At 37.2% G+C, this 13257-nt stretch overlaps 2 protein-coding genes across 4 annotated transcripts; one reads left to right on the forward strand and one right to left on the reverse strand.

Annotated features, from left to right (window-relative positions):
* The first annotated feature begins 245 nt into the window (after positions 1 to 245).
* Positions 246 to 1107, forward strand: LOC122671649 (E3 ubiquitin-protein ligase MPSR1-like). The gene has a single exon (XM_043868995.1). It carries the CDS (start codon positions 343 to 345, stop codon positions 1081 to 1083), a length of 741 nt encoding a protein of 246 aa, XP_043724930.1. The 5' UTR covers positions 246 to 342; the 3' UTR covers positions 1084 to 1107.
* A 3361-nt stretch (positions 1108 to 4468) lies between these two features.
* Positions 4469 to 9666, reverse strand: LOC122638364 (myb family transcription factor PHL8-like). Of its 3 annotated transcripts, XM_043831289.1 has the most exons (7): positions 8743 to 9119; positions 8571 to 8647; positions 8421 to 8478; positions 8250 to 8343; positions 8075 to 8144; positions 7287 to 7973; positions 4469 to 4479 (listed from the first exon to the last, which is right to left on the reverse strand). In XM_043831289.1, exons 1-6 carry the CDS (start codon positions 8873 to 8875, stop codon positions 7335 to 7337), a joined length of 1071 nt encoding a protein of 356 aa, XP_043687224.1. In that variant the 5' UTR covers positions 8876 to 9119; the 3' UTR covers positions 4469 to 4479; positions 7287 to 7334. The 3 variants fall into 3 exon arrangements, with proteins under 3 accessions (XP_043687224.1, XP_043687225.1, XP_043687223.1); XM_043831290.1 differs by lacking the exon at positions 4469 to 4479 and having other exon boundaries at positions 7204 to 7973; positions 8250 to 8334; positions 8743 to 9666; XM_043831288.1 differs by lacking the exon at positions 4469 to 4479 and having other exon boundaries at positions 7204 to 7973; positions 8743 to 9120.
* Between the last annotated feature and the right edge of the window lie 3591 nt (positions 9667 to 13257).

Below are 13257 nucleotides of genomic sequence, written 5' to 3' on the forward strand. Positions count from 1 at the left end.
AATTCCCTTGAACGGATTAGTACTCATACGTTCATTAATAATTCTTCAGTTGTAGAGTCGGAACAAACACCTTCTGTATGTGGCTTTCACTTCTCAATTTCGCTGAACATGGAGGAGTAGAAATGACATTTCCAAAGTCCAATGGATAACTTTCTAGATCTTTCCACAACCTTCCTGCTTCAGCCATTCCTGTTTCTGTGGGCGCTTTCTATGTGTTAATCTTCATATATAGTCTCCGTTTCCCCATCTCTTTCTTCTTCAAGATATCGCAATTCGCTTTCTCTCTCTCTTTAAGATTCTCTATTTGTTCAGCTTCAGCAGCAGATCAACAGAAAACAATCGATGGCGGCTAACCCAGATGAGGAATCATCGCTCACCGAGCAACTGGCAAGTACGAGAAGCAGGGAATTGTCTCTGCTACTGCCCCTAATTCTGGGTTTAGCTGGTTCTCCGAGAAGAGAATCCGATAATACTGATTCAGATCAAGAAACAGGTGCAAGGAGTGTGGATCGTATAATTCTAATAAACCCTATCACTCAGGGTACGATCGTGATCGAAGGAGGTAGGAATTTGGAATCTCTGCTTCGAGATTCCTTGAGCAAAGAAGGGCTTCCTCCGGCATCCAAGGCTTCAATCGAGGCGATGCCCAAGATGGAAATTACCCAAGAGGATTTGGATAAGGAGTGTTCGATCTGTTTGGAAGGTTGGGAGATTGGTGAGGAGGCAAGGGAGATGCCCTGTAAGCATAGATTTCATTCAAGTTGTATAGAGAAATGGTTAGGGATGCATGGGTCTTGTCCTCTTTGCAGGTTTAAGATGCCGACGAATGAAGAGGAGTATAGGAAGAGGGGCAGTGGTGATGGTGATGGTGATGGTGATGGTGAAGATGAACAAAGGAGAGAGAGGAGAGGTGAGAGGAGGGAGATTTGGGTAACTTTCTCCTTTTCTAATAATAACAGAGGCGGTAACAGGAATTCAACTAATCCTGCAACTGAGTCATCTGATCCTTCAGATTCTTCTTCTCTAAACCCTTCTGTCACTGACCATGAAACATCAAACAATTCCAACCATGAGGATCATTAATTAAGCAGCTATCTTGGTTTCTTTTCTGTGTTTTTTTTTTTTTAAAGTGTACAGGAATAGACGAAGCTTTTCAATAAGTTGATTTTTTGTTTTTTAAAATAATTTATGTCTATACGTTTGTTTATTGTTGCCAGTTCAGTTGACTTCAAGTGTGAGCGAGAGTTGTTTATCATTTCACTCGGTTTTTTGCTTTTGTCCTCTTGTTCCCCTTCCCTTCTTGTCCCTTTAATCAATGTACACAGTTGAAAGGAAGTAACAGACAGCTTGTTAATGTGATGTGTTTGGAATTGTTAGCCGATCCGGTAAAAACAAAAAACCCAATCCATGCGTCCAATTGAGGCAACCGTGGATCTAATAGAGTCCCTTTAGAGTTACTGTTTAGAGTTAGAGAGGGAGTGACCACCCTGCCAGCCCCACTGGGCGCAGATTAGACAAACAACAGTCTCCCTATTATTATATAATTTATCGTATCGCATTGGATAATATCGATTTTTTTTTTATATGAATTTGAATTAATTTTTTTGAATAAATTAAGATATTTATATATAAAGACAACCAAAGACAAATATAACAATTAAACTCTCCAAAGAAATAGTTTCATTTTAATTCAGTCTTTCCACTTTACAATATCACACAACAAACCCATGGGCATAGAATCAATTACATTCAATACCTTAATCCGTTGAAATATCATATGCATAGAATTTGAACTAAGGTTGCAATAGGATCGGTTTGGGCTAGGCTTTTTAAAACCCTAGCCCAAACCTAAGTCTCCAAAGTTGGGGCTAGGCTTGACCAGGCCCTGACTTGCCCTTAGGGTCGGGCCAGGTTGATTCGTATTGGTCCTAACAGTGAACAATCTTAGGCACGAGGAGTACTGATCTAGGCCTTATGAATTGGTTAAGCCGCCAAATTGATTGGTTGATTGAAATTTGCCACCTCAAATAAAGGATTTATCAATTACAAATGAAAAATATTGGTACTAAAACATTTACAAGAAAGATCTACGCACCTAATGCCCACCCTTGGAACTAGAAACATGTATAGAATATCATAGACTTTGAGATATCATATATAATTCAACGGAAACAGTTGAAACTGAAAATTAAAGCCACTGGACAGTGGACACCCATGATATAGTTCCTTGACCATCTTAGCCTTTACCATAATGCATGACATGGGTGGAAGATGAAATATGAAGTTCTAGTCCAACTCTTTCAGAGAAGGGGGAAGGGAGATGCAAGGGTTGGGCCAGGCTGGGGAAAAGAAGAAGAAGACAGGGTCGGGCTGGGCCGAGCTCAACTCAAGGCCTCAACCCTGACCTGAGCCAACCCTGACCCGCCTTCAGAGTCAAGGTATCTCAGCCTTGTTCTTCGGGCTTAGGGCGGGTTTGAATTGACAGGCCAAACTTGCACCCTTAATTTGAAATGTTAATTGAACATAAAACACTTTCTAAGACTTTTGAAAATAGTTAAATAATAATATTTTAAATCATTTTACGACTATTTACAAAAAAAGCCATCGGAGTTCGGAATTCTATCCAATAATTACATCTCTTGATATTTTTATGAAGTAGGTACTTTATCAAGCTTTCCTTCATTTACTGGTAAATATCATGAACTCAGTGCACTGATATAGCCAAAGAGGCATCAACTGTTGGTAAACAAAACCTCTACTACCTAAATGCAATGATAAGGATCTCTCAATTTTGGACCAATTACAAACCCCATTAATGAATTTGCTTAAACTACCAATAATAATATATATATTTTTTATATATTCTCACATGATCCAATTTAATATACATAAACATGTATAATCATACATGTGTATGAAATCTTCATTCTTGCGAACACACAGATTGACAACAACCATGTGAATAAATCCCAATTCTATCCCTTATTGTGAACTCTTTAAGTTATAATCTCAGGACAACAAAATACCCAACAATATAATGTAAATCAATATCATTTGACTATTAAAATTGGGTTTAATGGACACCAATTCCAACAGAAATAGCAAGAACTGTTTTTTGATCCCCATCGTAGCTAATGTTCACCTTGAAATGAATAGTTAATAGTTAAGGTATTATATCTTCTTCGATCAAAAAAAAAAAAGAAGCTATTTTATCTTCTTAATGATAAGAGATGCTAACTTTTGTTTTTTTTTTAAGGAAAGTATAGTCACACAAACAACACACCAATCTCAAAAGGTTAACTGATTTCTAGGATCGTGGAATGGCGGATATACACAATATATATCACACTCACACACCCGATGTGGGATTAAACCCACACACTTTTTTTTTTTGATAATGTAATCACACAAACCACACACCAATCCCAAAAGGTTAATCGACTTTTAGGATTGTGGAATGGCGCTAACTTAATACTAGATTCGGAGAGTTTAAACAATAATCAAGTGTTTTCCATCTAGGGAGTAGGGATGTAAATGAATAGCCGAAATCCGTTTCCGAATTCGTGTCTGTATCCATTTAGCACTATCCGAATCTGTCCGAAAGCTAAACGGATACGGATAGGCAAAAGCTATATTTACATGTAAACGGATAAAATATCCGATCCGTATCTGTATCTGTATCCGTGTAGCACTATCCGAATCCATCCGAAAGCTAATCGGATGCGGAATCCGATCCGTTTACATCCCTACTAGGGAGGAGAGCATGTAAGATTTGTTTATATTAGAATTAAGGAGAGTCTCTCATCAATTGAACCAGTCTATCCATTTTATCATGAGAACGGGTGGCTCTGCATTTCATTTTGACGTAGTTTCTGTGGTGTGAGATTGATATTGGTCTCTCTCTCAATTAAAGCCTCAATTGGACACTTATTTTTGGCGAGGGGGGAGGGGTGTGTTCTGTTTGCCATTTTTTTCCATGAGTTCTATTCTCCATGGTATGGGTGAGAATGCTGACAGAATTTATGTGGAAATCTTAGCAAATTTGGGAGGAGGTATGTTGGATGTTTAGTTCCAGCCATGTCAATACACAAGTGATTTAATTTATGGATTACTTGGAAGTCATCTGGCTTACAAAAGAAATGTATTGAACATGTTGAAGATGATAAAGGTATGGCAGTAAGGTAGAATCAGATTATAGAGATTTGTTTTGTTAGAACAAGCACCAATAAAAATACGAATAAAAATGAAAACATAGCAAAATGACATGGAGATTTAACGTGGTTTACACACTAATATGGTGTGCTACATACATCCACAGGCGAATGTTGAAGATGTTTCATTATGTAAATCGGAGAAAGTTACAATGGAGATCTCTCAAGAACACCAAAAAACGGCGTTGCTGCTCTCCCAGAAACACTAAATCGAATACCTCAAATCTCACTCACTTTACAACAAAGCTGATAAAGACTATAAATATTCCTCCATCGGATCGGATCGGATCGGATCTACCAGGCTAGGGCAGGGCCACCCGGGTCTCGATGGTGCCCCCGGTGCCCTAGGCAGTGCTACTGGGCTCTCGGGTGGTGTCACCAAGTTTCGGGCGGTGCCGGCGATTGCCTGGGGATGCCGCCCAATTCCTGGGGGTGTCAGTTGAACTTGGATTGACTCCGCTTGCCTTTTCGGTGACTGTTGGGCTAAAGCAGTCAATTTTGCTTATTTTTGGGCATATTATGGGTTTATGGGTGACTTGAAAGAGGCATCATCCGTCCATATCCTTGTTATCATCATCGTCGGGGGATGATAAAATTCAGCGTCTATCATCGGTACCAATACGATACATATCTTCTTTTGTTTTTTTTTTTTTTTTTTTTTTTTTTTTTTTTTATAAAAAATGCTATGTCTCAATTGCTATCGTATTATATCGGCTGATACGGATCGATATAATATTATACAGACTGATACGTACCAATACGTCACTTTAAAGGATTCTGTGAGAGTATCGATATGTATCGATCAATATAGCTCGATACAAACCAATACAGCTCCATACATATCGATACGGTTAATACCAATCAATAGACATTATTACGGCCATTAAAGGTCCATGTGACTATCAGACTATGCTTTTGTTTTTTAGATCAGAGATTGAAGGAGATTTCACAGGAAAAAAAAAAGTAGGTTTCAGAAAAACTTGATCTTTGTGTCTAAATCATGGTTTTTAATCAAATTTTTTTTTGCTATAAATTGATAAATTTAGGTAAAACTAAGTTAGTTGATGCATCACACTTGATCATTGGCAAGGATTTGTACTCAAATCGATGAAAGCCTATTGTCTCATTAAGTCATTATACGTTGTTCTCCATTTTAGTGTTTATGCATGATACATGCCATATATTGTTTATTTATATTATTTTTTTCTCCAAAAATGTATTTTCATGTGTATCTTGACCATTTCTATGCATATTTGTAGCATACAATACATATCTTTGATACGATACAATATGTATCTTAAAATCACTCTTCTGATACGATACCCGATACCTAAACTTTATACCTTGAGATGGATTCATTGTTGGATGTCTTGGTGTACGACCCAATTGGATCGCACCATTTGGCATTTGCAATCCAAAGAAGGGAAAGAATCTTGCTTTGTTATATAATAGCTTTAAGAAAAGAGAAAGTGACTAAGTCATTGTTAGCATATACGATTTGGGAGAGAGCTCTTTCTCAAATTGTAGGCATTCTCTCCCGATACCGATACTTTAAACTTTGAGGGGGACTCAGTGTTGGATGTCTTGGTATACGACCCAATTGGATTGTATCATTTGGCACTAGAAATCCAAAGAAGGGAAGGAATCTTGCTTGGGTATATAATAGCATTAAGAAAAAAGAAAGTGACTAAATCATTATTAGCTCATACGATTTGAGAGAGAGCTCTTTCCCAAATTGTAGAGTCTCTCTCTCTCTCTCCCAAGCGTTGAGGGTAGCCATGATTCAAGGGAGAATTCTACTCTGTTCTTCTCCATCAAAACATTGAGTGGAGATCGATTCCTACATCGATCTATGGTTCAGTGTTTAAGGATCGTGAACCGTTGAAACTTCTTCGTTTGTGGCACTAAAGAGATAAGTCTAAACTCATATTATAATGGTTGATCTGAATACCTTATACTACGTGAGGATCGATTCATTGTATGATTTTATATCAGATAAAAAAATTTTTGATTTGGTATTGTTTTTACCTATAGTAATTCTCTAACTGAAAAACAAAATTTTGTTATACTAAAAAGACAAAAAGGTAAAGTTCCGAATATTTTTTCACCAATCTTGATTACAACAAAATTTTCTCATTTTAAAATATTGATTTTCTAATCACTTTACTAAGCTTTACTTGGGGACATGATGAATCCATTTGAGTGAAACTCACCAAGTGGGTAGAGACAACATGAGATGAGATAGCTGTCCACAGAATCAGACCATCAATTAAATTGCAATTATTACAAAAAACAAAATTAAATTGCAATATTTATCATAGGAAATTAATCTATCCAACCGACATTGATTGCATGGTTCTTAAGATTCTTGCACCAAATGGGAACCTACCTAATAAAGCAATATTGATGGTGATGCTAAGGATATATAAATAAATTAAGAAATCTAATGATATGATAAAATATCTTAACAATATATTGAAAGATAATACAATATTATGACAAACCTAAACAATAAGACAAGACATTTAGAGGATTGAGGATGATCCAAGTAGCACCTTGAATTATTGTTGTTGTTGTGGTCATTATTATTTTTATATCAAATTATATGATATCATATTCACTAATACCCATTAATGATTTGGGAAAATTGTATTTACTCATCCTCATTTTGGAAGGGTTTCTTAAATGGTTGGTGTACCCAGTGCATGAGGCTCTCGTCATTTCGGGGTCTGGAGAAGGTCATGACTTATGCAGTCTTAACCTTCATTTCGCAGAGAGACTGGTTTTCAATTCAAACCCACGAGCACTAGATCACAATGGAGGAACCTTACTATTTTTGTTTTTGTGAGTAAATATATTTTCATTAAATAAGGATAGCAAAACCACATGGAGTCTCCATCTGACACTCATCCCTATATACTATAGTCAGGGCCCATATACACACAATATGTCTGAATTTGGAAGTACTTCCAAAAGTATTTGGGACATACTCACATGAACACTATGAATATTTTATGAGCCAATGACCACCTGGCTATACAGTCTATGGTGTATAAGTTTGTAAACTATATGAACTCACTTCAGAGAATAAATTAGGCGCCAAAATGCTAATGCTTCAGATACTCAGAGACTTGGCTCAGGTTCCTTGCAGTTGAGGTCAAGCTCATGGCAGTTTGAATCCATCTCACCCAGATATTGGCTGTTCAGATCAAACTCCTGTGGCAATCTGAACTCCCTAAAGCTTTTAGAAGGCCTCTCTTTATGGGTTGATAGTCTTTTGGTTGATGGTTGATCAACACAATTGTCATCAGAAATGGTACTTCCAGTTCTCTTTTGTTCCCCAATCTGATCATCTGATCTGGTCTCGTGTCCATCTGTGTTCATCTCCATTGATGGAAGAAGAACAGAAGGTTCTTTGGAGCCATGGACATCTCCATCCTCTTCCTTTTGTAGATTTGCATCTTTTCTTGCTGAGCTTTCAGAGGAAGTTAATGAACTATCCATGGAACAATCTATGCATCTCATTGGTCTCTTCCTTGAGCTTTGTGGGCTGAAAAGATACCCTGTTTCTGTTAACCCTGATAATGAAGGAGGACTCGGGCATCGAGAGTCCACCATGGAGACCAATTGAGATAGTTCGGCTTTCGCAGCTTCTATTCCCACAGATGAACTGTATCCTGCAAGTGTTTCCTGTGCTTTCTTTAGTACTGATTGTAAGTACTTCCCTTGAGCTTCAATCCTCAGCTGCAAATGTCTCTGCACCTGAAAAACAACAATTGTTGTTTGATGAGCATCTAAAAGTATAATCAGATGTGATTAACAGTTCATAATGGAGGCGGGCTAATAATGGATCGATGTCCTACCTCAACCTGTTCATGAAGTTTCTTCTGCACTTCCATTTGCATCTGCAGAGCCTGCGCTATCTGTAAACTCCTGAGAAACATATTCTTTAATCAGCTGATGCTTTTCTTACGAATATCTCCCCCCACCAATGACCAAACTGATAGAAAGTAGAATTGGAGCTATCTCAGTTCTTACTCATTCATCTGATTATTGTTGTTTCTACAGATGATTTCCCCACTGGTCTGGCCACTCCGAATCTCAGCTTCTCTGCATTCTACCTCTGCGATATCTGTCATAGAAGCTCATAAAGACTTCAACAGGAGATGTTGAGGGGATCATTTTTCTTTTCTGAGTCAGTAATCTCACCTTCTTGGTTATTGTCACTACTAGTTTCTGACTGCTGATTCTTCCCAAGCCTGTATTTCTGCAATAACCAACAGGAATATTCTATATATGATTCCCTTTAATTATGGACTTGAAGTGAAAATCATAGACAAACCCAGAAAGAGAAAATGCCTGTAAGTGGCTCTTTAGATGGTACAATGTAAGCCCAGGGATACACATCAATCTCATCAGAGTCTTAGGTGTCGCCTCTGCCCACATGAGAAGAACAAAAGAAGTTAAAGTCTCATCCAAAGGTTACATGATCTTAAAGAAATTAAATTGGATATAGAAAATTTATACGTACTGTCTGCTCCGCCAAGATGAGTAACTGCTTCGATGAATCGCTGATGAAGTTCTGGAGTCCATTTTAGCCTAGGCTTTGCATCAGTAGACAGAACCAGACCCATATCATGGTTTTGCATTCTCTGTAGACCCATTTCGGTTTTGTGAATCAGAACCCCTCTGAAGACTGACAATTAAACATAGGTTTTAGATTCCTGCAACTTTGCTTCAACGTATGGCAGCTGTAGTTCTCTTTATAATTTGGGTTGAGTCTCCTGTCCCTTTGTTCTCCCTCCATAGCTGGAAACATAGGTTATGTAGGAGAGAATATATGCAATGAGCTGGGACTCTTTCTTTCTTTCTTTCTTTCTCTCTCATCTTCCACTCCATGTCATCTTTTTTTTTTTTTCTTTCTTTTCCTCCTTAATTTTCCTTTCTTTTATTGACTTGAAAGAGGAGGAGAGAATCTCTGAGGCAGCAAACACAGAGAAAGTAGTACAGTTTCAATTTAGTCTCAAAAGGAGAGAAAAGAGGAAAAGTGTCTGGATTGTTTTATGTTCTTGCTGTTTTCCCACTTCTCCTTTTACTACTCTCTTTGCTCGATTCTTTGCTTCATTTGGTAGCCCCACCATGATGAATAATGGGTTCAACTTTTTTTTTCCCCCAGTGAGAAGCATTGAAGGAAATTAATGGGAATACTTTATTTGATTTTCTTTCCTTTTAATTTTTTCTCTTTTAAGTGACTGAAAGATAAAATCCGTCAGATAGTTTTTTCTCTTTTCCTTTCTTCACACCACTTCCCCTTCTTTCCAAGGAAGATGTGGATTGCGGAGTGGGTGGCAGATTCTTTTTGTTCTTTCTAGGGGGGAGGGAATCAAAGAATCTAGTCTTAGATCTTAAAGACAGAAACTTATCTTACTTTTATTAATGAATAGATAATGGAAAAATATTGGATAAAGTGAGTCCAGTTCATGAAGCTTAATGGATTTTGTAAAATATTAGATTGGAATCCCCAATCAAAACCGTACCGACTCTGTAATTGCATGAATGCCATTAGATGGCAATCATAAAATCGTCTCACATGTGAAATGGCTTACTGAATCAACAATGAACCTTCATGAGAAGGGAGCATTTGGAATTAAGGAAAACAAAGATTCTTGTGGGCAGGGATCCTTCATTGAGCAAGTCTGCAACAGAACTGAAAAGGGAAACCCAGAACATTTTTTATTTAAGCAACCCATAAATCAGAACAGGAAAAATGCCTGTTTTCATCCTCACTGATAATACAAAAAAAAAGCAGCATTTTTATGAATAAATTTATTAATGAAATTGATCCGATTCTTTTATCCCCTGCAACTCTGCTGTAGAAGGAAAAGTAAGTAATTGATTTTGTCATTCCTATTGAAGTGCTGAACTGTAGATTTATATTAGTTAGAATCACTTTAACCTTCCATTGCTCAAATTTACATAACAGTTAAAGTGGGGCTTTCTAATGGTCCCAGCATCTGATGTAAAAGAGATCAAATTGTTTTGACTGATATAGAGTCTTCTAACTCAAGGTGGGTAACAGAGAGTCCCACCCCCACCCCCCAACCCCAAGGAGCAAACACACAAACTCAACCGTGAAAATGACAATAAAGGTTGCCTACAGTTCCTGATGGTTCATGATGTTCTAAATGAAAGCTACTTATTACATGATTTATTCTGTTATAAAGTTTCAATATTAGCAATATTAGCAATAAAAGGCAAAACCTGTAACGTACTCAGAAGGGAGTCTTAAGCTTTTAGCCTGTAACCCATAACTTAAGAAAAGGCAACCATTGCAAAGGAACAATAAAAAAACGTTGGATTAGATCAGGATCAATCTTTGTATTCCTCGGGTTGCGGATATCATTTTGATGGCTGGAATCAAAACTCAATGATTGATCTCCAAAGTGCTGCCATCTCAGTGCCATACAAACACATTCAGTTGGTCTGCTGCATTAAGGAACAACTTTCAATGATTCAAAGGTGTGAACTGTGGAAGATCATCTATTTAAGTATCACTAAAAACAAGTCTGAAAAATCAAGGTCTATCTAACTAATGAGTGACTAAGATTGCAAGATATTGACATCACAGTAAGAGAATTTCCAAAAGCATTTCGGCAATGGTGTGAACTCATTCTGTATATATTTGATTACCAGTCATCATGTTGCTTTTCTAAAGAAAATTCCTTGCCAAAATTTAACCTATTCAGATAATTCCAAACCTCTGATTCATCACATTCTTATTGATGGTCAGAACAAAATTGAGAGCAGCAAGATGAAAATGCCTACAGGTCATGGTGGTGAGCTTCATCCTATAGGGTCAACCTTAGAACTTCAAGATTTACTTTGTTGTCACACTAGATGGTGGGTTCTCTAGACCCACCCCCTGCATGTAGTCCCTTCAAGAAGTAAATTCTATCTATTTGAAGTTGAGAAATAAGTCAGCAGAGTTGAGGGAATTGACTGATGCAGGCTAATCACCTAGTAGTTTTGTTATTTCCTTATTTGTAGCTCATAATTATGGGAATCTGATGACCAAGAAGGGAATAGATAGCTGTGGCCCCCAAAGGTTTGAAAAAAATGGAAAAGGAGAGTAATTTAAGTACCTTTCTCTTTAACCAGGCTGCTGTACTTGCAGCTTCTTTCTCAACTTTAATATATTCCAAAACAAGTAAAGGAGATTCTGGGATGATGCCGAATGACCCTGAGTAACTTTAGATTAGTAGGAGAAGGTCCGGTGAATCAAAAGTCATCTAAGCAATCCATGGAATCAAAAATCATAAGAAGCAAAGGTACTCCATCAATTATTATTCTCCAAGGGACCCATTAGAGGAGTTATTAAAAAATCCAAAAGCATGAAAAAGAAGATGAGAAGAATGTCGCTTCAGGAATCAGGAAAAGAGAAATTAAAAAGGATCTAGTCACCCAAAAATAATTCAAATAGATCATTGCAATTTAACGGATGGCACACAATCATATTACAAAAAAATGACATAAGCAATGCGTCACTTCAAATAATAGACTCTTAAGCATATTTGTATATGCTCTGTGTTCATATGTTGAGAGAGAGAGGGGGGGGGGGTTAAACATGTATTGCTGCCTATAGATGAAAAAAGATAATAATGTCCCATTTTCAGGTTTGAGCCTATGGTTTCAAATAGAAGGTGTCCAACAGGGTGAGGCCGTAGACAGCAACTGCCCCAAGAAGAAGAAGGAGGAGAAACAAAAGAGATGTGACATGAAAAACTCTCCATGCTCAATACAACAATTACACACTAATGCCTATACAAAGCCTGGTTTAAGGATGAGAACTGCCAACAGAGATTCAAATTCTGGACGATCTGAAAGAGAAGATAAAGGTTGTGATTAGAAAGTAAGTAAATTGACCAGAATTTCTAAGTGTCTTAAGTCAGGTTTTTGAGCACTGTTATATGAGAGTGGTTTCATACCAACTAAATATTACAGATTGAAGTTATTGATTTGTATGGAGCTGTACTGGTACACTCTGAATGATAGCCTTCAGGTCCATGATACATAATTCATCTCTCATATTTATACATAGTTCATCTGGGACGAAGACTTATGGTCCCTTGGGAAAACATGCATCCATATACAGTCTGCAAGGTAGATTTAATTGCTCCTTCAACAAAACAGAGTGTGTCACATTTGCCTCATGGCAAAGCCAGCCATCCTTATGAATTCAACATGTTTGGCTCTAGACCCAACAACTTGATTGAGAGAGAAGGGACAAAATAAAATAATGCAGGAATATTCTCTCAAATCATAAGGGCAAGACTCAATGTTCTCTACTAAAAAACGTATAGCCAAACCTAGACTCCTATTGGCTGACAACACTCATATCCATGACAGGTCCATGCCAGAATTGAATAAACAGTGGTGTGGGAACCTGGAAACAATAGTTTGAAAGAAATTCAAAGTATCAAAAACCATAGTTCCTTGAAAACCTGAGTACAAAGTACAGCATAAAAAATTAGAAATAAAATGACATGGATCATCAGCCGTTGGTCTCTGTGTTGGGTCAAGAGCACAAGAAACAGTCTGGAAATGGAAGTAAGAATAATGAACTAAGGATTAGGTAACTAGCACCAACAAAAAATGAAGTGATATGATATGATTTCCCCTCAATTTCAACATGAAAAGATTCCCTGTCTTTGAAGGGAATAAACAGTTGAGAATAACAACTCCAGAGTATTATCTGTTAAAAGTAGATCAGCAACTCAAATTCAAGAAGGGAAATAAAAGTTCTGTTCAATAATGGCATCTATCAACTTCAGATATAATTTAGGAAGATAAAAAGATATACTCATGTTTTCTCAATTGAATAGTTTGACACGCTTTCAGCTACCTTGGACCAGGTTCTCCTAGTTCACTTCAGTAATATAAACGAATCTCATTTCTTTTCTTTTGGTGGAAACTAGCTATCTGAGCCAAACCAATAACCACAGAGAATAAATAAAGCTTCCACTATATTTACTGGAAGAAAGTATTA

The sequence above is a fragment of the Telopea speciosissima genome, chromosome 8 (genome assembly GCF_018873765.1).
Source record: "Telopea speciosissima isolate NSW1024214 ecotype Mountain lineage chromosome 8, Tspe_v1, whole genome shotgun sequence".
Classification (NCBI taxonomy): Eukaryota; Viridiplantae; Streptophyta; class Magnoliopsida; order Proteales; family Proteaceae; genus Telopea; species Telopea speciosissima.